The 26,228-nt window shown below is 38.7% G+C and overlaps 1 protein-coding gene across 2 annotated transcripts; it reads right to left on the bottom strand.

The window, feature by feature from the left end:
* Positions 1-326: 326 nt before the first annotated feature.
* LOC139758684 (cytochrome c oxidase subunit 7A, mitochondrial-like) lies at positions 327-24,695 on the bottom strand. Of its 2 annotated transcripts, XM_071680302.1 has the most exons (6): positions 24,555-24,695; positions 22,715-22,852; positions 18,537-21,157; positions 13,384-13,562; positions 5,245-5,379; positions 327-859 (listed from the first exon to the last, which is right to left on the bottom strand). In XM_071680302.1, the coding sequence occupies exons 1-3, from the start codon at positions 24,618-24,620 to the stop codon at positions 21,014-21,016; spliced, it is 348 nt and encodes a 115-aa protein (XP_071536403.1). In that variant the 5' UTR covers positions 24,621-24,695; the 3' UTR covers positions 327-859; positions 5,245-5,379; positions 13,384-13,562; positions 18,537-21,013. The 2 variants fall into 2 exon arrangements, with proteins under 2 accessions (XP_071536403.1, XP_071536404.1); XM_071680303.1 differs by lacking the exons at positions 22,715-22,852; positions 24,555-24,695 and having other exon boundaries at positions 13,384-13,557; positions 18,537-21,012.
* Between the last annotated feature and the right edge of the window lie 1,533 nt (positions 24,696-26,228).

Below are 26,228 nucleotides of genomic sequence, written 5' to 3'. Positions count from 1 at the left end.
TCTAAGAAATAAACTTACTACTGATAAAGAGTTTTAGCAAAGAATAACCTTTATGAAAACAACAAATATTCTGAATACACCTATAGGTCTTCATATTGGTGTGGAGACAAGCTAACAATGTGAGGATGATTCTATATACCATATTGGACCTTGATATAAAAAAGTGCAAGCTGGTAAACGGAAAACATTACAGAAACCATACTTCAGTAGAAAGAATTTTCTTTGAAACCTTTTCAACATAATACAATTTTCACCTTTAACATTACACATGGTGATAATGATGAGGTATGCTTACATAGAAATTTTCATGTAGCTTAAGAGAAAAATTCTACAATCAAATGAATTTTATTTCTAAACATCACAGATAGGCATTACATATATACAAATTCATTTCTTCCATTTTTGCTGATGAATACTTATGCATTAGCTCCAAAGAAATGCATAATGCTACAAAGATTCAGTTACAAGGCTTGGGCTAAATCTCCTGTGTCTGGTCTAATCATGAACAATAATAATGAGATGAAACATAAATATTTCACTTTATAGACAGCAGCTCTCCCAGTTTACAGTAAGTTTTTTTTTAAAGAACTTTATATATGACAATGAATTAATTCAAAAGGCTTATATCTCCCATGATACTTCAGTACCTTCAATAACCATAAGAAAATAACTTCCATTGCTTCTTAAGCTTACAAAATTGTTACAGATGTCTTTAATCTTGAGCTTTCTTTGGGAAGGACATTTTATAGAAGAATTGGAAGCACCCAGCAAGACCAGCGGCACACATTATAAGGGATGTCCCAAAAAGAACTTTGTCTATTGGTCCACCTTTCAGGTGGATGGGGATGTTGTCATGTTTCTGCCAAAAGAGAATAGCACAAGAATCTTAAGAAAATAATTGTGAAGAAGTTAATAAATATCTTACATAACATCCTAAGAAATCTACAAATAGCAGCATTGCTCAGCACAAATAATTCAAAATAACACAGAAGCAGGGTTAATGCTTATAAAACTCCAAAGCATAATTCACTTAATGACATTTCCATGTCACATATACGACACTGAACAGGCATTTAGGCAACTTCTGTCTTAACCAAAACAATCCTACCTACTAACATTTGGTCTCCCCTACTTCGTCCTCCCTACATCTTGTTATTATGTATTATCTAGCTTAATCTCCTTCCATCCATTCTCCAAACGTGAACAAACCATTGGAGTATCCCCTCCGTCACCTATCAACCTCGCCCCTTTCAACCCCACACCTAATCTCCTCATCCCTCACTCCACCTGTCCTCTGCCCTTCAATCAAAGTTCATTTCTACAGCTTACACTTTCTATTCTCGAATTTCACACTCCTGCACCACTTCTAGACATTATTTACAGAAGGGAGCATCAAGCTTTCTATCATACAACTTCCCTAAACAGACTCTCTCTCTATTTCAACCGCATGTCATAATCAACAGCTCATTACCATCAAAATTCCAAATCATTTACGATAAAAAATTTCAAGCATCAGTTGGTATTTTTTCCAGAAACATATTTTTCTTTCTTATTTTTCATCAATCTGGTTCTGCCACAGAAATGTGTTAACTAGAGGTATGGACCTTTCAAAAAAAGCAAAATGTAAAAAGCTAGAATGTGTAATATGCTAAATACACTGTATTACAAGCCAGAATACAAATCATACTATAGACCTAAATAATACAATAAGCTACATGTTAAAATTCAGGTACTGTTAGTCATAATACAACAGACCAAATGGCTGAACAGGAATAATAAAAAAAAAAAACACTAAAGATCAAGCAATAAATGATACAGTATACAGTAAATCATGTAAAAGTTACAAACATGATGTTTTGTCATAAACTTAATCTTACAAGTGATGTAATTGTTGCTACATCTGATTCATATCATCAAATTAGTATGTTACTCTTTCATGGCAGAGCTATATCGCCTAGAGTCCCCAGATTTTGAATATGGGTACTTAAGAATATGTGTGAGGTTTTAAATTACTGTACATTGGCCTTAAGGCCACCAAAGGACATTTTTCAAAAGCCTTATATATTGCACTTTGGTCATGGTACTCAATCAACTTAAAAGTGACCTCACATTTCAATTTTGCAACTGTTTGTCTTGAAGGCCATTCAAAAACTAACAAAGGAAATTTTTCACAGCTTTCATGGTCTCTGCAAACTGATAAAAACACCTATTTTACAGAAGCCACTCTTTCCAATGCACCACCAGATATCTAAGCAAGAGTAATTTAATACTTTAAATCACATGTTACAAGTTTTACAGCAAATGATTGAAGTCCCATAATCCGTGATAAAAATATATGCAACAGCATCTGCAAGCTAAATATACTACAAGCTAAGTAAACTGCTGCTAGTATAAGTCATTCAACAGTTACTAGTTACTCTGAAGTTTTACAAGCTGCACACCTGTTCTATACATCACACAACAGTTGTTATACGCCAGAATATAAGAGATGGCTCAAGTTAAATTGAAAGTTTTTGAAGACAGCACCTGAAGGAGAGAGACTACCATTTGGAAAAGCAACAAACTGCTTTCCTAGATTCTGATATAAAAATTTCATCTACTTTATGGAAAAGCACATGGGTAAACCTCACTTTAAAAACATTCGATTATGTCTCCCAATGCAACAAAGATTATTTTTTTTTCAGAAAAATAACTGTGATCAATGCCACGATGACAACTACTGAGAACAAAAAGTTTACTCGATGTCGTCATCTTATGTAAGAAAAAATACAAGTTTAGAAAACTTTTGTAGTTTCACAGGTCTGACCTTTGTGTGTATAAAAACACTATCAAGATTCATAACTATACACTATATATACTTTAAGGCAAGTACAATTGAACTCAGAACAAAAGAATTCCACACAGTAGTCATCAGTCTTAAAAGTGAACAACAACACACAAAAAGCATTTCACATAATTGCACTAACTACAGACAACACTCAAAATGACCATATAGGCCACAACACAAATGATCCAATGAAACACACAATACACATTTCCCAACATCAATATCCTACACATATCAACATTTAAACTTCAATACACCCAGTGGGACTGACAGAGAAAAACAATTATCACAGTTTAACAAATAAACAATTCTATTGTCCAGGATAGTCCAACAAATAAACAATTCTATTGTCCAGGACTAAGTTGAAACTAACTATGACAATGGACTGCAGGGGTTTACTGTATGCACTTGTGATGGATGCATAAATTATGAGCCAAGACTAGAGGGTTCCATCCATCCTTTCAACATATTCTGGTTACAACCCTACAGCACCTGATTCTATTTTAGTCATAATAAATACCCAATTCATTTTAAAGCTCTCATAATTACAATGAAAAGGATTACAATACTTTACTTCTAAATGCAGGTTTAGATTAATATTTCCAATCAACCATGATCATTCTACTGCAAAACAAAATATATTTTCAAGTGATGACTACTTTCAAGACAAAAATTTCTTTCAAAGGAAAAAAATTTTTGGTGGTCCACTAACACCTTTTTAGACCCATTTGTCATGTTTTCCGATAACCCATACGTGCATTTCCTATATTTCTCTACAACTCGCTGCAACCATCACCCATATTTTCCTACAACTTACCTGGATCTACCTCTCTTGTTTCCTAAGAACCTACTTGGATCCACCTTCCATGTTTCCCTGGATAAGCTACCTGGAACCAGCTCCTATGCTTGTAAACAAATTATCTGGAACTAACTCTATTGCCTCCTAACAATCTTACTGAAACAAGTTCCATTGCCTTCTAACAACCTTACTGGAACCAGCTCCCAAGCTTCCTAACAACCTACTTGAATTAGCTCCAATAATTCCTCACAACCAACCTGGAATCAGCTCCCACGCTTCCTAACAATATACCTGGAACTAGCTCCCATGATTCTTAGCAACCTACCTCAAACCAGCTATTCTACTTCACTACAACCACCTTAGAACCAGCTTAAATGCTTCTTAACAACCTACCTGGTACTAGATCCCATGATTCCCAACAATATGCTTAGAACCAGCAGCTATGCTTCCTAACAATTCACCTGGAACCAGATCCTATGCTTCCCTACAGCCCACCTGCAACCACCTTCCCTACTTCTCGGTAATCTATCGAGAACCATATGCCATGTTTCTACGCAAACTGAATGGAAGCACTATTCCTATTTCCTTACTGCCTACCTGGAACCAATTCTCACTAATAACTCAAGCAAATTTATGAGAAATTGCAGCCTGAATAGAGGCCCCTGACAACAGCTGCCCCTCTCCCTCAGTGCTGTGTGCTGCTTCTCTTGTTCATGTCTTTATAGATATACCCTGCAGCAGTAGCACAACATATTCTATCCTTTCCTAAAACCTGCCCATGACTGTCTTCCATGATTCCCTACAACATTACCAAAACTGCCTCCCATACTTTCCTGCTACCTTCCATGATTCCCTACAACCTGCCTGGAACTAGCTTGTAACCCCCTACCGCCTATCAAGGACTGTCTTCAATGATTCCCTTCAACCTATCTGTAATTGCCTTCCATGATTCCCTTTAGCCTATCTGGAAGTTGTCTTCCAGGATTTCCTACAACCTCTCTGAAGTGTTTTCCATGAATCCCTACAACCTCTCTGGTACTGTCTTCCATGATTCCCTTACTACCTAGCTAGAATTGTGTCTATATTCCCTAAAATCTATTGGGATCTACATTCCACGATTTCCAGCATCCTACCTTGAACTGTCCTCCAAGATTCCTTGAACCTGAATGGAAATTTCTTCCATCATTTCCTTCAACCTAACAAGAAACATCCTTTATGATTCCCTACAACCTATAAAGAACTACCTAGTTCTGTCTTGTGTGCTTTTCTACAATCAACCATGAACTCTCCTCCATGATTTTCTATACCACTCATGAAACCCTATCTCAAATAACCTTCCCTAATAACACCCAAAATTGCCTCTCATGTTTACCTTAACCCATGTGGAACTACCTCCCATACTTCACAACAAAAAAATTAAAATCATCATCAAGGCTGCCTTGTAACACACCTGGAACTGACTTCTATGCAGCCATATAATGCACCTGGAAGAGCCTTTCATTCTTTCCCTAAAATGCACCTGTTACTGCCCCCATACTTCTGTATGACATACTTAAAAATGTAGTCCTTGCTACTCTATACCCACTATGAAAGTTTTCAATTTTTCTGTACATCCTACCTGGAACTGCTCCATCCTCTGTAACAGGAATCTAGGCACAACATCATAAATGCCCTTACGAGCAGGCCTATCCTTTGGAAAGACAGTGCCGGGGGAGTAGACAATTCCTGGGTCTTCAGGCAATGAACCTAAATTCTGAATGAAACAGAAAAAGGAACATTAGAATAATGATTAAGAACAAATGCAGTCAATATGCTACATACTGAAATGCTCATTATCATGAACACTGCATTAAAACAATTTACATGAAAAAGTATGTGATCTGCAAATATTCACTTTCTTAAATGATTACCGACTTACATTTACTTTCAGAAACTACAATAAAACTATATATTCATGGTTTTTCCTTTTTGAAGGTACTCTTGATGAATGACTACAACATTAACATACCAGCTTTATGAGCAGACAGTTTTATTAACTTATATGGTATTTTTGATGCAAATCACCAGATGACATATTTACAGGATGCTGAGCTATGCTGGTCATGAAATCAGTTATGAAAAGCTGATTTGGAGGTAAATATAAAAGAAAATATCACCAATGTGCAAGTTTTTCCACGATAATCACTACCAAAAATGCACCAGTCTGGAGTATTCTCAAAGTTACTAGGCAAGTTCCAAGAAAGTAAATATGTGTTCCTGCTAAGATTTACATTTCATCATCACTCACAAGTTAAAGTTTTAACAGTAAGCAAGATCTAATGAAGCTGCCCTTCCAAAATATTCTGAAAAATGGCATACATAAAAATGTTCATCATTTTACCCACAACAGTAGGTGGTAGGTAGATGACAGCCATTGCCCAGGGAAGTGCTATTCTCTAAACTCAGGGGTATCAAAGTGGTGCCCAGAACACTCTTACACCCTCCATGGCAGAATTGTTGGTCCTACTTTCTATTCAGTTAAAACTAAGCTACATTATATTCTCCCTACATGATCCATACACCTATATGCCTCCTTTTCACTTCCTGTCTTCACACTCTTTCTCTTACCTGCCTCATTCTCATCATTTATTACGTATTTATACTGACTTTTAATATGAAACATAGATTACTTCCATACCTACATATAACTGTCATGATAATCTTTCTCCATACTTCCATACCTACATATAACTGTCATGATAATCTTTCTCCATAATGTTGATCATAGATGCCTGATATAACATACGAAACGTTAATAATTAATAAGTACAAGCTTCATAGAGACATACTTCATCTAACTTAAAAGCTTTTATGGTTCTGCTAAGAAGAAAATTTTCCCTAAGCAAACCAAGAAATATTTTTTAGCAAAAGGGACACCTTATCCAACTCCGAGATGTGATGTTATTTTTTAGGCATACATGCAAGTACTTCATCTACACAATTCTAACCCTACAACCACCACCCCCTCTGTCTCTCTTCACATGCCCATTTTTGTCAAGTCCCTAAATAATTCCCTGGGAAATTCAAATTGTACATTTTCATTTCTGAACTTCAAAAAGAAAAGAAAACACCAAGTTTCATAGTAGAGTAAATGGCCTTAGAACAGTTAGTATGGAGTAAGGGTCATGCTAATATGATTATGGAACCTCTTATAGATGAACAGAGATTTTAGTAAAGAGTAAGAGGACCAAATTGCACAGAGAATTAGGTGATGGAGAAACCTCTAGACACAAAGAGATATGTGTATGAAGTATCTATAGATTACAAGACCAAACAAGTTGCATGGTGTACAACAAAAGAAGACATGTATCTTCAAACAGCCTAGAAAATCAGGTTTTAAATGGAAGCTTGGTCACAGATCATGCAGTTGGAGAAGAGGACAGCCTTCAGAACCAGTGTAAGATATACAAAAGTAATAATTACACACAATATAAAGAGATATACTTACAGTGAGCTAAGTAGTATAAGTGAGGTAAATGTATTTTGAATTGTGAAAAAGATAAAATTAACTGAAGAGAGCTCTGGGAAGTTTCTTTTATATGGTATGCAGGACCTTAATTCTGATGAAAATTTTTACAACATGAGAACAAGCACTCATAGGAAAGTGGGTTCATCAACACTGTTTAATGGGTTTCATGGAGAAGGATATGTTACTGGTCTCTGTCTGCAAGAGATTAAACTGTAAATGAAAGTCACCTTCAGTAAGGCTGTATGATAGTCAAAAAGAGGATTACAGTCTCATCAAGGAACTTCTTGCTTTAAAGGGGTCCAACCTTTTCTTGCATTTGATTGTAGCAAGAGCCTTAAAGCTAAAAGAGCCCTATAAAAGAGGTCCCGAGGTTCCATATAATAATAATATCACAATATGAATGTGGAATAGTGGTATAAAAACCTTAAAACATCTAAATTACTTCAGGATCTGTTAAATGAATAAGCATTCAAAATCCACAACGATAAAACTTAGCCAATAAAAAAATCCTCATCTCATTTGGGAGGATACAGATTTCAAACGTCTTCCTCAAAAAAGTGAACACTGCTAAGTGTATATTCTGGTTCAGTTTTCATAAAGTCCCCTATTTCCACTCAGCAATTTGCTGAATGGATCTATTATAAACCACAGAAGCTGTCAGCATACACTGCCATGACAAGCTCATACTTACAACTTATCATGCACTCCTTATGACCTAAACTTAGTTCTGTGAGTGTCAAAGTCTTTACAAATTATCGAAGGTACCTCAACTCAATCACTTGAGACACATCTGTCTCATACCATGATGACAGTGTAAATACTTTAAAGACTTTAAAAGCAGATGAAAATTCCTATCATGCCAACTCAATACTGGTTTTACCAGCTTTTCCTGTAAAAGAAGCTTTTCAGTAATCAAAAACAAACAACTCTCTAAGAGAGAAAATAATGATAATGAATCCAGTGTGAATCAGTGAATGACACCCTTTTCATTTTTTGTTCCACTTATCTTCCTGGCCTACATATGAAAGCCCAACAGCAGCATACAGTATTAGCATTGGATATGTGTGATTTGTTTTGCATCTTTAATAGAATGTTTAGAGAATAGGATAACAGTTTCAGAGCATAAATTTGGGTATGATATCTTACTGAGCAGGTTTGGATGGTATTGCAGTGGAATTTATTAAAAAAGGGGGTGACTGTATTGTTGACTGGTTGGTAAGGTTATTCAATGTATGTATGACTCATGGTGAGGTGCCTGAGGATTGGCGGAATGCGTGCATAGTGCCATTGTACAAAGGCAAAGGGGATAAGAGTGAGTGCTCAAATTACAGAGGTATAAGTTTGTTGAGTATTCCTGGTAAATTATATGGGAGGGTATTGATTGAGAGGGTGAAGGCATGTACAGAGCATCAGATTGGGGAAGAGCAGTGTGGTTTCAGAAGTGGTAGAGGATGTGTGGATCAGGTGTTTGCTTTGAAGAATGTATGTGAGAAATACTTAGAAAAGCAAATGGATTTGTATGTAGCATTTATGGATCTGGAGAAGGCATATGATAGAGTTGATAGAGATGCTCTGTGGAAGGTATTAAGAATATATGGTGTGGGAGGCAAGTTGTTAGAAGCAGTGAAAAGTTTTTATCGAGGATGTAAGGCATGTGTACGTGTAGGAAGAGAGGAAAGTGATTGGTTCTCAGTGAATGTAGGTTTGCGGCAGGGGTGTGTGATGTCTCCATGGTTGTTTAATTTGTTTATGGATGGGGTTGTTAGGGAGGTAAATGCAAGAGTTTTGGAAAGAGGGGCAAGTATGAAGTCTGTTGGGGATGAGAGAGCTTGGGAAGTGAGTCAGTTGTTGTTCGCTGATGATACAGCGCTGGTGGCTGATTCATGTGAGAAACTGCAGAAGCTGGTGACTGAGTTTGGTAAAGTGTGTGGAAGAAGAAAGTTAAGAGTAAATGTGAATAAGAGCAAGGTTATTAGGTGCAGTAGGGTTGAGGGTCAAGTCAATTGGGAGGTGAGTTTGAATGGAGAAAAACTGGAGGAAGTGAAGTGTTTTAGATATCTGGGAGTGGATCTGGCAGCGGATGGAACCATGGAAGCGGAAGTGGATCATAGGGTGGGGGAGGGGGCGAAAATTCTGGGGGCCTTGAAGAATGTGTGGAAGTCGAGAACATTATCTCGGAAAGCAAAAATGGGTATGTTTGAAGGAATAGTGGTTCCAACAATGTTGTATGGTTGCGAGGCGTGGGCTATGGATAGAGTTGTGCGCAGGAGGATGGATGTGCTGGAAATGAGATGTTTGAGGACAATGTGTGGTGTGAGGTGGTTTGATCGAGTGAGTAACGTAAGGGTAAGAGAGATGTGTGGAAATAAAAAGAGCGTGGTTGAGAGAGCAGAAGAGGGTGTTTTGAAGTGGTTTGGGCACATGGAGAGGATGAGTGAGGAAAGATTGACCAAGAGGATATATGTGTCGGAGGTGGAGGGAGCAAGGAGAAGAGGGAGACCAAATTGGAGGTGGAAAGATGGAGTGAAAAAGATTTTGTGTGATCGGGGCCTGAACATGCAGGAGGGTGAAAGGAGGGCAAGGAATAGAGTGAATTGGAGCGATGTGGTATACCGGGGTTGACGTGCTGTCAGTGGATTGAATCAAGGCATGTGAAGCGTCTGGGGTAAACCATGGAAAGCTGTGTAGGTATGTATATTTGCGTGAGTGGACGTATGTATATACATGTGTATGGGGGGGGTTGGGCCATTTCTTTCGTCTGTTTCCTTGCGCTACCTCGCAAACGCGGGAGACAGCGACAAAGTATAAGAAAAAAGAAAAAAGAAAAAAAAAAATCTTACTGAACAGTATTGAATAATGCAATAGCAATGAGGGTTCCACAAATGAAGGGAAATGTAAAGTTAGTAACTGTAAAAAAAAGTAATACACTTGTATAAAATAAAAATACAACCTAATCTAGTAGATCATATGCTAATAAAGATATACAAACAATTAATTCATCAGACGCTGGGATCACATGGTCACTTGCTGTGTCATCTTTTTATTCACACCAGGCAATTTGCCAGGTGCTCAATCATGGGTGTGACTAATATGCTTCAACAAGTGTAAAAAATACAGTATTGAACATCGAGATTAATCTCAACAACAAGGATGTTTAAATGAGGATTTCATACGGTTTGGTAAATTTGTAACCCTTTTCAGCGTCGAAAAGGATATTTCTACAAGCCAGGTGATGTCTCTAGATGGATATTTACACCCTGAGTTTTTTTAGGTTGGAGGCTCCAGTCATGAACAAAAGTTCACATCAAGGCCAGGCCTTAATTGAAATATAGAGAGAATTATGAAACAGAGAAAGCAAAAACAGGGAAAGTATTTACGAATTTTGGAGGAAAAGAAAAACCTGTCTTTTGAAATGTGCCAGGTCAAAATCATTGGGAAGACATGAGAAGGTTGAGAGTTCCAAAGCTTTAACGCATACGGAAAGAAGCAGTTATCAAAACAATCCACTCGAGTTGCCGATGGCCACACAATAATCTTGTGACACAGCAGTTTGCCAAGTATTGTGTGGTCTAGCCAGTGGTACGAGCACACAAGCAGCCAGCTCTCGAGAGTAAAAAGGGGTCAAGTTTGAAAGTTAGCCTGGGACAGTTTATAAGTCGGACCACATTTGACTCAACTCTGTCAAATAAGGAAAGCTAGAACCATCCCAGATGTGAGAGCAGTACTCCATAGAGGGATGAATCAATTCCTTGTATAAACGGAGCAACTGTTCAGAAGAGAAGTTTGAAGGCCATGCACTGAGCCTGGGTGGTGGCTGAGGTGGCAGTACATAATTTCTCCTAACAGTAATTCATCTTCCATCCATGCCAAATATTCATGTTAAATATTCATCCATGCTAATGACAGCACATTTGGACGAGTTTTCTAGAAAGCAAAGTGAACAGCTTTTAGCTTGATTTAAAGGACCAAGCAGATCATGTGGAAATTATTTTATGGACATGGATACTTTCAGCATCATAAGGTGACCAAAATGAAGCAGAAAAAGCTTTTCTAGCAATAGTGGAGGCAGTGTTGCCAGTGCCCATCTGACCTTCACACCGTTGCATCTCACTGGTGCAACTGGTAATTCTACAGACTTTTATAGTTTTACAGTTAGGGAAAAATTATCAATGAATGGAGCTGATTATAATGAGGAAAGTTTTATCATATATGGTAAAACATGCTAAAATCAGTAATCAATACTTCAGCGCTGGTAAGTCAAAGGAATAAACATGCACAGTGGCAACTCACTCAACACCCAAACCATATTTTTGCACTTACAAACTTCACATTACCACACAGAAAGTAGTGCAAGAAAAATAATTCTAGAGTGAGTACTTTTCAATATGTGAATTTCTTTGAAATTGCAAGGTAAATATATATCTTAAATAACCTGGAAAACCTGAATTTTGATGGTCGGAAGTATAACTTAGTGGGTCACTGAAGGGTTAAAACTGTGTTACTTTACCTACTTTTTATTAACCCGTACTTTCCCTACTACACTATTGCCTTATTCATTTCATTAGAAAACAAAAAGTAATGCTCCAATTCTTGCTCCACAACTGTTATCATATACTCAAAACACTACCATACACTAGTGCAGTATTACAAAACAAAACCATTAAATGACCAAATCTAATAATGATGAGTAGCTAAACTAAACTTTTACCATCTCTCTGGCTACCATGTGAAGTCTTATAGGTTCTGCTGATACATCAAAATGTTTTACCAACTTTTATATTAAAGAACTCCACATTTTCCCATACATGTAATCCTTACTACTACCACCTACATAATTTTCGAATCACAATCAGGAATTACCACTGTATTCTCTTAACACAGCTATAGCACTGCAGAACAAAATCACTGAATGTCCAATGCTGATAACAATGCAAAGGTGACCTGATAAACTCCCGGTAAAGTTTCAAGTTAGAGGCACAACTGAAATAATTTGTATATTTGAATGAAACATATATCAGTGGACTTCTTATACAATATGAGTGATCTAGATCCAGAACCATGTTTCTTTATTAAAAGTGAAAAAGGGGATACAATGTTTAAATCCAAGTGTCAGGTAAAAGCCAGTGAAACATGAATCAATAAACCCGATGAAAACCTCACTAACTTCACTTAGGGGCAGAGATTTACCCTATTATTTAGTATGTAGTCAAAATATACCAAAGACATTGTTGTCCTCTTCCTCTTACCAAACAAGTTGCATGCAGTGGAAGGAAAGAAACTTATTCAACACAGAAACTTCCTAACAACAAAATGGAAACATCATAACATTCACTTTCTTGTATCAAATAAAAAATATAGTAAATCCAGCTTACTTGGGGAAATTAGGTACAGTTTTCATAGGTTTGGTTTATTTCAGGAGGTGTTTCCCCGTAAATTTACCCCAACATTTTCACAGATCATTATTACCTTTCCCATCACCATCATCTATTACTATTCAATAAAATGTAACGGTCCAAAACACATTCCACCATTCTAAATCATTTCTCCAAAGTATAAATTTATCTATAAACATTTCTTCCAAATCAGGACATCACTTCTGTGATGCCCCTAAACTTTAGCTTTTCAAGATTGCCAAAATTCATATTTCTTTTCCCTTATATCAATATGATGCTACTATCATTCTAATCCTAACTAAAGCACTGCATCAGTGACATATTAAGGGGAAAACCAAGTCAAAGGGTCTACTGGTTTGGCGGCCCTTAAACAGAAAATCTGACATTCTTCCAACATTACTAAGTCTTGATAGCCTGGTGGGTGGGGATGGGGGTTCCCCTCCTGAAATAAAAAGGGTCTGATTATTCTTAATATATTCCTGGATCTGATAACTTGGGGAAGGGTGCTGAAAATGAGAAGATCTAACTGCCTTTATATCATTTAAGGTCATGATAATTTGCAAGGCCTTGAAACTGTCCACACACCTACCCCCATTCCCAACCGCCCCTTTCCAAAAAGGAAAGACAAGATGTTTAGCTTTTGGGACAGAATTATAAACTTTCATTCACATAAAAATCTTGCTCATAGGTTAATGATACATGGGTGAATTTAAGAGTTTGCATTTGAACTTCTTTAAACATACAGTAGGCATTACCACAAAAATAGAATAGCGATGAAAGTCTTATGATATTGATTGATTCATGCAACCAACAATATTCAACATCTAAACATTTTTATTATAATCCAAGAACTCACAGACGGCGTCTTAAGTTGTGGCGAAGACGTGATGCGGCCGGAAACAGAATCCCTCTGATAGAACATGACTGCTATGTCTCCTTATCCTTTCTCTCTTTCCTTCTCCCGTCTCCAGTGTCCGGTGTTGTTATGGTACGTCAGCTGGGCCAAGATTTGAATGGTTCTTTTTCGTATCTATTCTAGAACATAATAAAATTGTCTTAGAATAAGATACCACATATTTACCTTCTTATTTTATGCGTAAGTTTATCAAAGTAACAATACTCTCAAAAGATGATATACTACCTTGGGAGTTATTGAAGTGTTATATTCGTGTAAACTATGAGGAATAAACTACTTAAATTCATATAGTTAAAATCAATTGAATATTGTTACTTACATACATGCATATTTCATGTAATCTCGTTCTGTATTTGTGCATTAAGTGTGCAATGTACATATGCTCAGTCTTGAAATTTATTAACAAAGTGTGAGGAAGCTGCAAAATACGGTGAATATTTCACATCAATGGGGCAACAACCTATTTCAAAAGCAGAAATATGCACATCTCTCTCTCTCTCTCTCTCTCTCTCTCTCTCTCTCTCTCTCTCTCTCTCTCTCTCTCTCTCTCACACACACAACAGTGGATCTTTCGCTCATATAGTACCATACCATTTCAGCAGCGATACATACTTCAGTCGACCAGATATAAACATCTTTCAGAGTATTGTAGTCGCACATACATCACACAAGGTACTGTAGTCCCACATACATCACACAAGGTACTATAGTCTCACATAACATCACATAAAGTATTGTACGAGCATATACCTCACATAAGGTATTGTAGGTGTACATATGTCATACAAGGCATTATAGACGTACGTCTCACATAAGATATTGTAAGCGTACCTATCACACAAGGTATTGTGGGCGTACATATCTCACACAAGGTATTGTAGTCGTACATATCTCACACAAGGTATTGTAGGCGTACATATTTCACACAAGGTATTGTAGACGTACATATCTAACACAAGGGATAAAGAATGCATATGATCTGGGCATGTGGGTATTATACCCTCAATGCCTCCAGTTTCTCCTTTTCCCTGGGCCTCTCGCCCACCCTCTCTCTCTCTCTCTCTCTCTCCCTTTCATCTTTATCTTCCCCCTCTCTCCGTTTATTATATTAAAACCTGTCATGGCCACTTAAAGAAGAAAAGACTGTCAGACTATATATGATTCTGTTGAGAAAATGAACGATATATTCCTATTCGTTTTAACCCACAACAATTTTAGTCATGTGTCAGGGTTCAAAGCACTCGTAATGTGCATAACTCGTTCTACTGTAGCTAATATACTACTTTCCTAAGCAAATATGAAGTTGCAACTTACGTAGCTTTACCTGGCTTATGATAACAACAGACGTATATACAGTCATTCGGGAGAAAAAAATAGGGTCACTCCAGGATTAGAATGTGATTGTATTCCTATGGAAATAGATGCTAGGCTTAGGAAGGAAGAGGTAGATGAGGGAAGATGACAGCGAAATGTCAGCGAAATATTTAAAGCACTTGAGTATAAGTGTTTAAAGTGAATTGTGATAACTCCAAATTCAGTATAAGGCTGACACCTTAAATACATGTTTATGATAACCTTTCATAATGTACGAAAATAGTCCTGCGAGATGATTTCTAAAACCTTGAATATTAAAGATAGTAATAAAAAAACATGACTGGTTAATCAGCAGATGAATAAAGTGATGAAAGTACAATAATGACATTATTGAAGATTTAGATTAAGTACAATAACTTTTTTTTTTTTATTGACGACGACGCTTTAGCCATAGAAACTACAAAAGAAGTACGATAAATCCGCTGCGTGAGATACTTTCACACCCGGAACGACAATCTAGGCCAATGAGAGATGGCGTCCTTGAGGTGATAATGCTAAGGTGGCCGACAATAAAATCTCTCTCTCTCTCTCTCTCTCTCTCTCTCTCTCTCTCTCTCTCTCTCTCTCTCTCTCTCTCTCTCTCTCTCCTGACACCCGCTCGGCACACACTAAATCAGCTGTCCACCTTCCAGTTGCGTTTCTGCAGCTGATGATATTGTTCAGTGGAGTGGCAGTGGGAACACAAGTTACGATAAAAAAGTAAATGCAATAAAATGAAACGACGATAGTCATAATCGTAATAATAATTAGTTTCATAAAACTACGATCATAGCAACCGGCCATAAAGTTAATCAGTAAGATACTATTATCATATTATCATTATTATTGTAATTATCATAATTACTATTATTATTATTATCTCAGCGTGGCAAAGGAACCTTAGATATATATTTATCTACGTAGACAAAAGTGGTATCAAGCTTTACCTCTGACATTCATCGCTCTGTTCCATCACAGGAGAGAAAAAGGGGAATATGGGCTGAGGGGAGACAAAAAAGGGGAGAGGGAGAGGGTCGGCGAAGAAGGGGAGAGGGTGAGGGAAGAGGAAAGTGAATTGGGGAAGAGGGGAAGTCCAGAATGCCACGGTCACCTTGAGTCGTTGAACTGGCTGGCGAAATGTTGGTGGCGGCGTTCCCGCCATCTTTGCCAACGCAGACGCTGTGTTTTCTCTCTAAGCCTCCCCTCCAACCCTCCGCCACATAGAAAATGAGAATGACTCCCGTAGATGTGCTGTTCGGGGCGTATTTATTTCCAGGTGCAAAAAGAAAATTATGAGCAAAGAAGAGAGAGAGAGAGAGAGAGAGAGAGAGAGAGAGAGAGAGAGAGAGAGAGAGAGAGAGAGAGAGAGAGAGAGAGAGGTGAGAAAATAGAGGACGGACATTATATGAACAATAAAGATGCACAGGGAAGGGGAAAGGGGACCGAGAAAGCAACGATTACTTTCCCCTCCCCAGTCAGGAGGTACGAGAAGAGGGGAGGTAAGGGATGGCCTCAAGGGGGCCGGCCAGAGGATGAGAGACAAAGACGGGAAGTAGGGGAGGAGGGGAGAGAGAGAGAGAGAGAGAGACAAAGACAGTAGGGGAGGCGGGGAGAGAGAGAGGGAGAGAGGGAGAGAGAGACAAAGACAGCAGGGGAGAAGGGGAGAGGGAGACAAAGACAGTAGGGGAGGAAGACAAATACAGTAGGAGCAGTAAGGGAGACAAAAACGGAGGGGAGGGGAGGGGAGATAGACAAATACAGTAGGGGAGGGAGACAAAAAAAAGCCGGTGGGGGAGACAAAGAAAGCCGAGGGGAGAGAAACAAAGAAAGCTGAGGGGATAGAGACAAAGAACGCCAAGGGAGAGACAAAGAAAGCCGGGGGGAGAGACAAAGAAAGCCGGGGGAGGGAGACAAAGCCGGGGGAGGGACAAAGAAAGCCGGAGAAGGGAGAGAGGGGGACAAACACAGTAGACCGAGAGACAACAACACCAGGGGAGGCACAACACACACACACACACACACACACACACACACACATGACGCGTCGTCAGACAGCAGCAGGGGCGGGTGGTGGTGCCCAGTGTGGCCACCAGGGGGGAGGTGTGCCGCTGGGCCTGGTTCTGGCACCAGTGCTGTGTGTCACCCACCAGCCAGGGGTGAAACTCATGACTGGCCATGGGTACGGGTGCTGCTGGGGGTCATAAGGGATGTAGAGAAGGTCGAGGACTGTATCATCTTACGAGAGGACCTAGACCTAACTCCACAGTTGGTTGGGTGCATGGTCGATGAAGTTCAACTCGACGAAAATAAGAAGGATGGATCACAATGAAAGGATACGAATATCATGTAGCAGGAGATATACACTGCAGAGACGTGTGTGTGTGAGAGGGACGTGTGAGTCATGTAGCAGGAGATATACACTGCAGAGACGTGTGTGTGAGAGGGGCGTGTGAGTCGACATTATAGTACCTAACCAGTGGCTGGGGCGCCACTTCTGGGAAACAGTAGACACAAACTGTGTGCAGAAAGATGTCAGAACTGCATTCACGACAAACTGTGTGCAGATAGATGTCAGAATTGCACTCACGACAAACTGTGCGCAGATAGATGTCAGAATTGCATTCGCTAACTCAGAGAATCAAATGTTGGACAATCTCTTCCCATCATTTCAGCCAAAATTGGGATATAAGTCTCACATTTAGTCTTCAATAAGCACAAAGAATGGACAGAGAAGGTCCAGAGGAGGGCAACAGAGATGATGCCAGAATTATTACAACTAAGATATAGTGACTAGAAGAGAGAAAAGTAAGGGGTGACTTGATAACAACCTGCAAGGTTGTAGACCATGTTGTTGATGTCGAAAACAGACAGTTCCTCGAGAGATGTAAATACAGAACAACCAGAGAATATGCCAAGAAAGTAAACCATAAAGTTGTTAGAGAAGATATAAAGGTTTATTCTACGGCGTCTGGGAAGTGGATGAATGGCGTAAGACGTATGGCAATGGACAAAACACACACACACACACACACACACACATGCACACACACACACACACACACACACACACACACACACACACACACACACACACTGGCATATAAATCAAACTTCCAGAAATATATACATTCTACCACCATTTCACATACAACAATACACATACATAACGCATCTTTGCACTCTGCAATTCTACCTTATTTCCCCAATTTACCTTCTTACTTAACATATTTTGTTGCCACACTTTACCTTCCATACCAAATCTATCTTCTTGCCATAGTATAACTTTCGCATCTTCCCTATTTTGTTGTTGCTCAATTTACCCTCCCTACCCAATTGAACCCCACTATCCTACCTATTTTGTTGGCCTCACATATACTTCCTACCCAACCTATTTTCCCCCAACCTTCCTCATACTAGTCAGGAAAATAGGGAGATAAACAAAGAGAAATTAAAGGATAGCTGTAGATATTGGCGAGGGATGAGTAATGAAGTACTGTATTTCGAATGGGGTAAATCATGCTCTTGTGTACAATGATTTTACTAATATGATGCAAATTTAAGAATAGCAATTAAGGGGAACACGTCAATGAATATAAGAAGTGTTATATTATGGTTACTGTTTCTGTACTATATTAAAAATTGACAAGTTTCATAGTCTCTTTAGATTACTTTGAACTGTTTTGGTACCACTAGATTGATCATTTCTCTTGATATGAAGGATTAAGTATTCGTTAACATACCTTTAATTTGAAGTATTGATCAATGCAAGTGTCACTCCCCTTAGCAGAACGGCCACGGGGTCCATCCGAGACGTTCTTTTAGGGTTACTGACATCATGTTTATGCAGGTCCACCATTGGTTAACGATACGTTCTTCGTTCAGTGGCGTATTACGACTCTGATCTTCATTCATTGGCTAGATGCTCTCTTGTTATGTCATTGATCCTATGCTTTTGCATCTCCATTATTTGTCACACAAGATTCTGAAGAGTTCATTGACATCCGGCTTTTCCAACTCCCTCACTGGCTGGAGACGTTGTAGCCATTACACTGACGTCACGCTCTTGCATCTCTCACTGGCCAGATAATGGTAACGTCATACATGTCCAGCTCTCTCATTGGTCTCAGATGATACTGCTGGATCAAAGACGTCATGCCATTGCAGCTCTCTCATTGGCTACAGGGAGGTTGTTGTAGGTACAATGACATAATACTTTAACATGGAGGAGGGTGCTGTACGGGGAACATATATATGCATGAATCATGAATTATGAAATGAGGCTGATTTGAGGTAGATATGAAATGGAGAGAGGCATATGAGGCATTATGAAGTAAAGATAAAGTGGAAATGCGGTGATGAGAGAGAATGTTGCTGTGAAAATCAAGATTGCAGTTAAATTGAGCCGTGGGAAGGTAAAGACAGGCCAGCTATGAAATGAAAATGAGGTAAGCGAATGACTGAGGCAGTAATGAACATATGAGGCAGTTATGTCAGGGTTGAAGCAGTTATAACGCAGACATGAGGCAGCTATGAGGGAGATGTGTGGTGTACCCTACTCAAAATCCTCTACATTCGCCCAAAGACCATCCTGAAATGAAAAATATGAGTCATTATTGCGAAATTTTCATCTTATTCATTAGAATAGTTAGACAGTTTTCTTCATACCATAAAAAATCTAATTGATATGCAAATCAATAATTTTGCACTTTGATCCGTAAGTTGATATGTTTTTAAAATAATTTCCACCTATCTTGAATGTTGTAGTGGATTTGTTTTCATGTAAACATAAAGATGAAGCATTTCTTAATACCTTTCTCCTTTTACCTCTAAAAGATTTTTTTTTTATAATGGAGTGAAAAAAATAAGAGTAAAAACTATTCAGTCTTATTTAGCTTGTATACTACATATCAAATTAGGAGTTTTTTTTATAGTAACTTACCTCACGTCCGAAGGTAGTGATGGTACTACGGACGATCAATTTCTAATCGACATATTCTTCAACATTGTTTATGATTTTGATTTCTAAACCTCTTAAAATAACTTCAGTAGAGGTATATCAATATTTACTTCTAGTGCGATTTGATTCTCACATATTCGTAAAATATTTCATATGCCAACTAAAATAAATTACGCCTGTTATAGATTACAATAGCATTACAAACATATAAGTTAAATTTATGATTATACATACGTTTTTCAGATATAATGGATATATATTTTTAGATCTATTGGATGAACTAGAAGCTGGTGCTAAACTCGTTGTCAAATAGATAAAATACACCGTGGTGATTCTGGCGCCAAGACGAGATCTGGAGGATGGATCACGGACCGATGTTCTGGTGATGTTTTTCAACGCTGTCCTCGGCCAGGATGTCTCCACAGTCGCCAGAAGCGGTTACAGAGTGAGAAAGGAGGCAAGTCAATTCTAAGGTGAGTCTGGAGGCTGTTTATAAATCTTATGTGTAATGAATTTCGGGAAAATGAGACGAGTTTGTCTTACTCTGCTTGGCGCTTCAAGAAGTTTCTAGATGGGTTATGTAAGGCATATTGTGAGTTCGTAATGAATATTTTTCTCCCAATATTCTCAGACCTGTAAACTAGCCGAGCCGAAAAGGGTAAAGAAAAAACGTTCTGTTATCAACATTCATTAGAATCATTCCATGTGTATTGAGCACAGAACAATCATGGGGTACCCCTGTAGACGTATAGGGAAGGGAACTCGTATATCTCCAATTAACCATACCGTACCCGGTGCAGGAATTACATTATATACAGAAGTAGTGATTAGTTGACACTGGGATGAAAGTGTCATGCGTTTACATCCGTTTGGTCATTGGTTCGTCGCCATTGGACATCAATCGAGTTTCTCGTAATGTTCCCTATCTTAACGCCGCCATTTTGAAAATTAAAGTGGAGGTAAATAACTATAAATAAATCGACAAAATTATTGGTCTGTGCTTATATTAACAAATTCTATCTACAATTACTGGATTCGAAATTGCATAAGCCATAAACCTCATTATATGTCCATCAATGCATCGAAAACTACAAATTAGAATAGCCGAGGTCTGTCACATCTGCCTTGAATCAATTACAGATGCAAAAGATCAAAATCGAAAAATGATTTTTTATATGTACAGTCTCTGGCGTTTGAGGGTTTAAATTCTCGATCTTCTTATCTAATCCTTATCTCCGTCGTGTGGTTGTAGCTGGCCATCTATTCCTTCTTGGATGGGTAGGAGAGGCGGTAATACACCCGGAAGCAGTCCACTAGGCCGATAAAACAGACGGCAGCAGTTAAAACATACAGGATCCGGTCTGTCGGCCCACCTTTGATGTGTACCGGCATATCGTTGGGAAACTGAAAAAAAAAAGGAAAATGGACGCAGGTGTAGAGTCCGCGGGTACTCGTTGCTTGTCTTCTTAGACATACAATTACAGAGCCATCGGGCCCTCATTACTGTACAATTATAGAACCCGCGGGTACTCCCTGCCTGCTTTATTACTGGTGTGTAGCTAGTCTGCAGGCGCTCGCTACCTACCTTAGCTGTACAGTTATAGAGCCTGCAGACACTTCTAGTCTGCCTTTTTAGCTATACAATTATAGTCTACAGACGCTCGTTAACCTGCCTTAGTTGTACAATCAGAGAGCCGTCAGAGACTCGTTTGTCGTTTTAAGAGCTGTAACGTTTCGTCGTTGCTCTTCACATCCAGTACATCTTTCATGTGTATTTCAGGGTTTTAAAATACACTTGAATTTAAAGATCCATACGCTAACGGACTCCACCCTACTCGTGCGTTCGCCAGGGTGATCATGTGATAATGGAAAAACATGTAAACAAAATGCTTTGTAGACAACGAAGCAAAACAATTCACGATGGTGTCGTACCTTCGTGGATGAAAATTATTCTACATGTTTGACAACAAAATGTGAAGGCGTTAATAAAGCAATGAAACTGATGATGTTTCAATAAGACTGTAAAACATCTAATTATGGTCTTATTTTTAAACGTTACACAAATTCAAACTACATAAGAGAATGGCAGAAAAATAATGCTTATTTTCGCTGCGTAAAAAGTCTTCATTGATTTCAAACATTGTATGAATGGATACCTGAAAAATAGAAAGAGAATAGAACGTAAAAGTACATGGTATAGTGTTGACTAACTTGAATTGCTGAAAACCGGGACTATCATTTTCCAGGTAATCACCCGTTTCCAACTATCAGATTATTCACTACAGAATAATGAGACCACGACACCCCAGTCCATTGAAACATCTTTAAAAATCATTTGAAATCAACAAAGCGCAGATACACAGCGTAAGAGGGAGATGAGAATGGAGAATGTGTTGCAGTTTTCCAGATAAACACGAGTGGGTATAGGCACTGTTTTCGAGACTATAATAAGTGGGTGGAAGAATGGATTGTTCAGGATAGCAGTGATTTGAATCCAGTTATAGCTTATATGTGATAAACTTTGATACGTTGGAAACGATATTTACAGACCTCGTATGATCAGTGAAGAGTGGATAATGGCACAGTTTGGGAAATCGATGAGACGTTTAAGATTATGGCAGGACTCATGGATACTCGATTCTCATTGGCTTTCTCTCCCCTTGGTGGGTGACGTCATCAAGCTAAACAAATAGGTGGGATGTCGCTTGGATTAAAGTGACACATACATATACTGGGTATATATGATAACTTACAACATATATAAGAGCATACTATATATATATATATATATATATATATATATATATATATATATATATATATATATAAAGGCCCTTGAGCACGATGGTGCGACCCAAGCTTGGTTGTCGACACCGAAGGGTCAGGTCAAAGGTAGACTTCGACCCCTAAAGGTCATGTCATCGAGTTCAAGGGGATTAATTCACACAAGTATTGTCCCACCTGGAATATTCTCATCTTGGTCTGGAGAGCTGTAGGCACAGCGGCGTACCTGCCCCTCGCTGCAGGATGGTTGTGCACAGTTAGCTTAGTGCCTTCCATGTACTGGATGGTCGGTCCTTCCGTAGCCTTGCCATATTTCTGCAATGGGAAGAAGGACTATGTTAGATTACATCCCAGTAGAAGGCTAGCTCCTTGATCACGACGGTCGTGGCCCGGGCGCGATGGCATAGCCTTCCACCTGAAGCTTTGTCAGGTCAAATACTAGAACCATCGTGTTCTAGGGTCGTAACAACGTGATCAAGGGTCGTAACGTCGTGATCTAGGGTAGTAACAACGTGCTTAAGGGTCGTAACGTCGCACTCAAGGGGTTTGTAAAAATACCTACAAACCTATATATTGCCATCGTGTCTGATAGGGTACTACACTAGGCATAGCTGGGTTGTACTATACTAGGCATGGCTGGGTTGGCTAATTGGTTGAAACTAATTAGTGTTGATGACATGATTTCTGGTTTAATTATTCGTTTATATATAAAACTACATTGATTTACATTTACTGTTACTGTACTTATGATGTATTGGTTAGTGTCACTGACTGAATTAAAAAAGTTACGGAATAATTCCACGGATGCAGCACTGCCTTTCGTGAATATGTTTCATTTGTCCAGTATTCCTTGGCTAGGGAAGTATTTCTCCTCATATTTTTTGAATTATTCTAAGAGCATGACAGCCTGTCTCCCAAACTGAGATTTTTAGGCTAACTCAAAATTACATTGTAGGAAGAGGAAATATGCTTCTATATTTTTTTATTTTACGTTGAACTGTCAGTTTTCCTTGATTCATTATTTTAGTCCTGATAGTTTTTTTTTTCCAATTTATGTTCATTAATACTCAATAATCATCTTAATAATGGGTCAAGGTTATCTTGTTCTGTGATTTTTGTTTGTCATCTTTTCACGCGGACGGTTAAAGGCTGCTTAAAAAGGAAACGTAATTTTTGCTTATGATATTTGTTTGATTATATAGTATCTAGTCCACTGCATAGGTTGGAGTTCCTAACCTCATAGTGGCATGCAAGATAACGTGCAATTCATTACTGGAACGGCCTCGATGTGGGGTAAAATATTGCCGTTTAAACATTCTCTTTTACCCGATAACAACACAAATTCTTACTCGCTAAAATACAGAATGCGTAAATGAAGTGACAGATAATGAGAACAAAATGAAAATAGATATTGCGAATATGTGATTAAACGAAATGTTGAATTGATCAGTAAATAATTCAGTATATTTTCACCAAAAACTGATACATGTACCAAATAAATGCTTTATGAGTATAACCAAATAACTATGATAAAATTAGTGTGTACTTTTATCCTTGAATTAGTTCTCAGTGCTATGCGTCTTGAAATATTTTTATCATATTACCCAAATAACACGTGTTATGCATTCCCTTATCCTTCGTCAACAGGTAATTAGATATAACATTTCAATTATGTGAAACTCAAGTATCGTTGAATTCACAGGTACTATATAATAACCGGAACTTTAAGATAGATACAGCTCTTCCTTGAATTACTTATGGTGTACATCAGAATTCATTACCCATGATCCAGAAACAATAGATATCCAATAAACAGTTTAGTGACGAATGATTATGGGTAAACACAGCAGGAAATCGGAAACGGAAAAACCAGACTAGTTCGTTTTAAGCGGGTCAGTACACCGCTGCCGACATGACAACTTCTCAACGCAGCACGTACTCCACCATAACCAATGATCAAGGGCCTAACCCAACCTAATATCGCTATCCATACCACGCACTCCACCTGAGTACATACGCTAGGAATCTCCAAGGGCGTGGGAGCACTCAACCTTCCCGTAAACTGGCTGAACTTGAAGCGCATGGCTGGTTGGGTTTAGAGAGGTTGTGACTATGTGGCTTGCCGGGTCCGTTGGGGGCCTTGGGTTGAGGGGTTGGGGGGGGGGGGCGCTAAGTTGACAGTGTTGCACTGGCAAGCACAAGTGTATATCTGGATAATGGGAGGTGCTCGCTTACAGCAGTTTGCGCTAACATTAAACGTTGATATAAACAAACCATTTTTTAGGAAATAAGCAAGCAATTACAGTGAAAACGAGTATCCAGTAATTTGAATAATTGATTTTTTGTGACCTAGAATTATCAGTTGGGTATCAGATGCGTTTTCAGGCCTGTCACCGTCATTGTAACGTCTCGTTCGTACCCAAACAACATGACGTCAGACTAGCACCTCATGCACGTCTATTTTGAGCCGTGAATGGGGTCTGTCCCGGTGTTCGAGTAGCTAATGTATATATTTCTATGAGAGTCCTGGTGTTACCCAGGACCTTTCTCAAGGCTCATGTAGCCCGAGGCTGCGCTACTTCCATGGGCAGGAAAATGTCTACTCCTTTGGAATGAGATGTTCTTTGACGAGACTCTACCCCCAGTGGTAGAGCGTAGTCAAAAGTAACTTGATAACTTTACACTCTTGATGTATTGTAGAGCAGACGTAGTCGTATAAAACACACACACACACACACACACACACACACACACACACATATATATATATATATATATATATATATATATATATATATATATATAGAGAGAGAGAGAGAGAGAGAGAGAGAGAGAGAGAGAGAGAGGATAAACAGCTAGGTAATCACAGGGGGACAGATCAAGTCAAGCCTTATCATTGTAGCGAGGGCCTGGTGGAGCGCGGTGTTTGGGTACGATAGGTACGAGAGACTGCCACAGTGTCAACTAAATATTCTGACCCCTATACGTAGGTGGGGAAGGTTGTGATGATTGATGCCGTTCTATGATGCTATAATCACCTAGATATCAGATGGTTACACAAGACACACCTTTTCTTTAGGTGTTTAAGGGCTACATTACTGCGGTCATGTCTCCCCTTTACCCTTCTGACGGGGGCCCCAAGATCGTGGCTGGAGCCATATTTACCCTCGCTGCCATTGCCACTAGGTACGGGCAGGCTCCTCACATGGTGAACCCCCAAATATTGGGGAGAAAATATTTTTGCTGTGATTTTCTCTTAAGATCGGTATATTTTCAGATTTCTCTTTTTTTTGTTCGCCTTCATTATAGATAATAGTTGCTCCTGCTCTTGTTCGGCCAAACTCATTTTTCAGATCTATAAACTTTTTTTTTTAGGGGGTAATAGTCAAATCATATATACATATGTTAACATTTTTGGATATAGATTAGAAATTTTGAAACTTCTAGATTTGTTTGGCTGATGAGTGAGGCCTGGTCAGTACTGTAGGAAAACTACATCGTTAAATACATTCGTGCAATGTCTGCCACCCTATCCCATTACCCCTTCCTCATGTGTACTCTTTGTTGCCTGCTGTTGTGTCTTCCTTTACCGGTAACACATTCTCTCGAGTACTGCGACCAGATTTGGTAATGCAGACTCTTAATTTGGGTCTTAGAAATACTGCAAATATTGATTCAGTTTCCTTTTCAT

Source organism: Panulirus ornatus, chromosome 31, assembly GCF_036320965.1.
Source record: "Panulirus ornatus isolate Po-2019 chromosome 31, ASM3632096v1, whole genome shotgun sequence".
In the NCBI taxonomy this organism is placed as follows: domain Eukaryota; kingdom Metazoa; phylum Arthropoda; class Malacostraca; order Decapoda; family Palinuridae; genus Panulirus; species Panulirus ornatus.
The sequence above is the reverse complement of the archived record's forward strand: the minus strand, read 5'-3'. Positions and strand labels throughout refer to the sequence as shown.

Coding starts and splice junctions, on each gene's coding strand:
- LOC139758684 (XM_071680302.1), bottom strand. CDS start 24,620: ATGCGCTTCAAGTTCAGCCAGTTTACGGGAAGGTTGAGTGCTCCCACG. Junction 22,853..24,554: donor CGCCCTTGGAGATTCCTAGC/GTATGTACTCAG, acceptor TTCCCATTGCAG/AAATATGGCAAGGCTACGGA. Junction 21,158..22,714: donor CCAAGATGAGAATATTCCAG/GTGGGACAATAC, acceptor TTTTTTTTTCAG/TTTCCCAACGATATGCCGGT.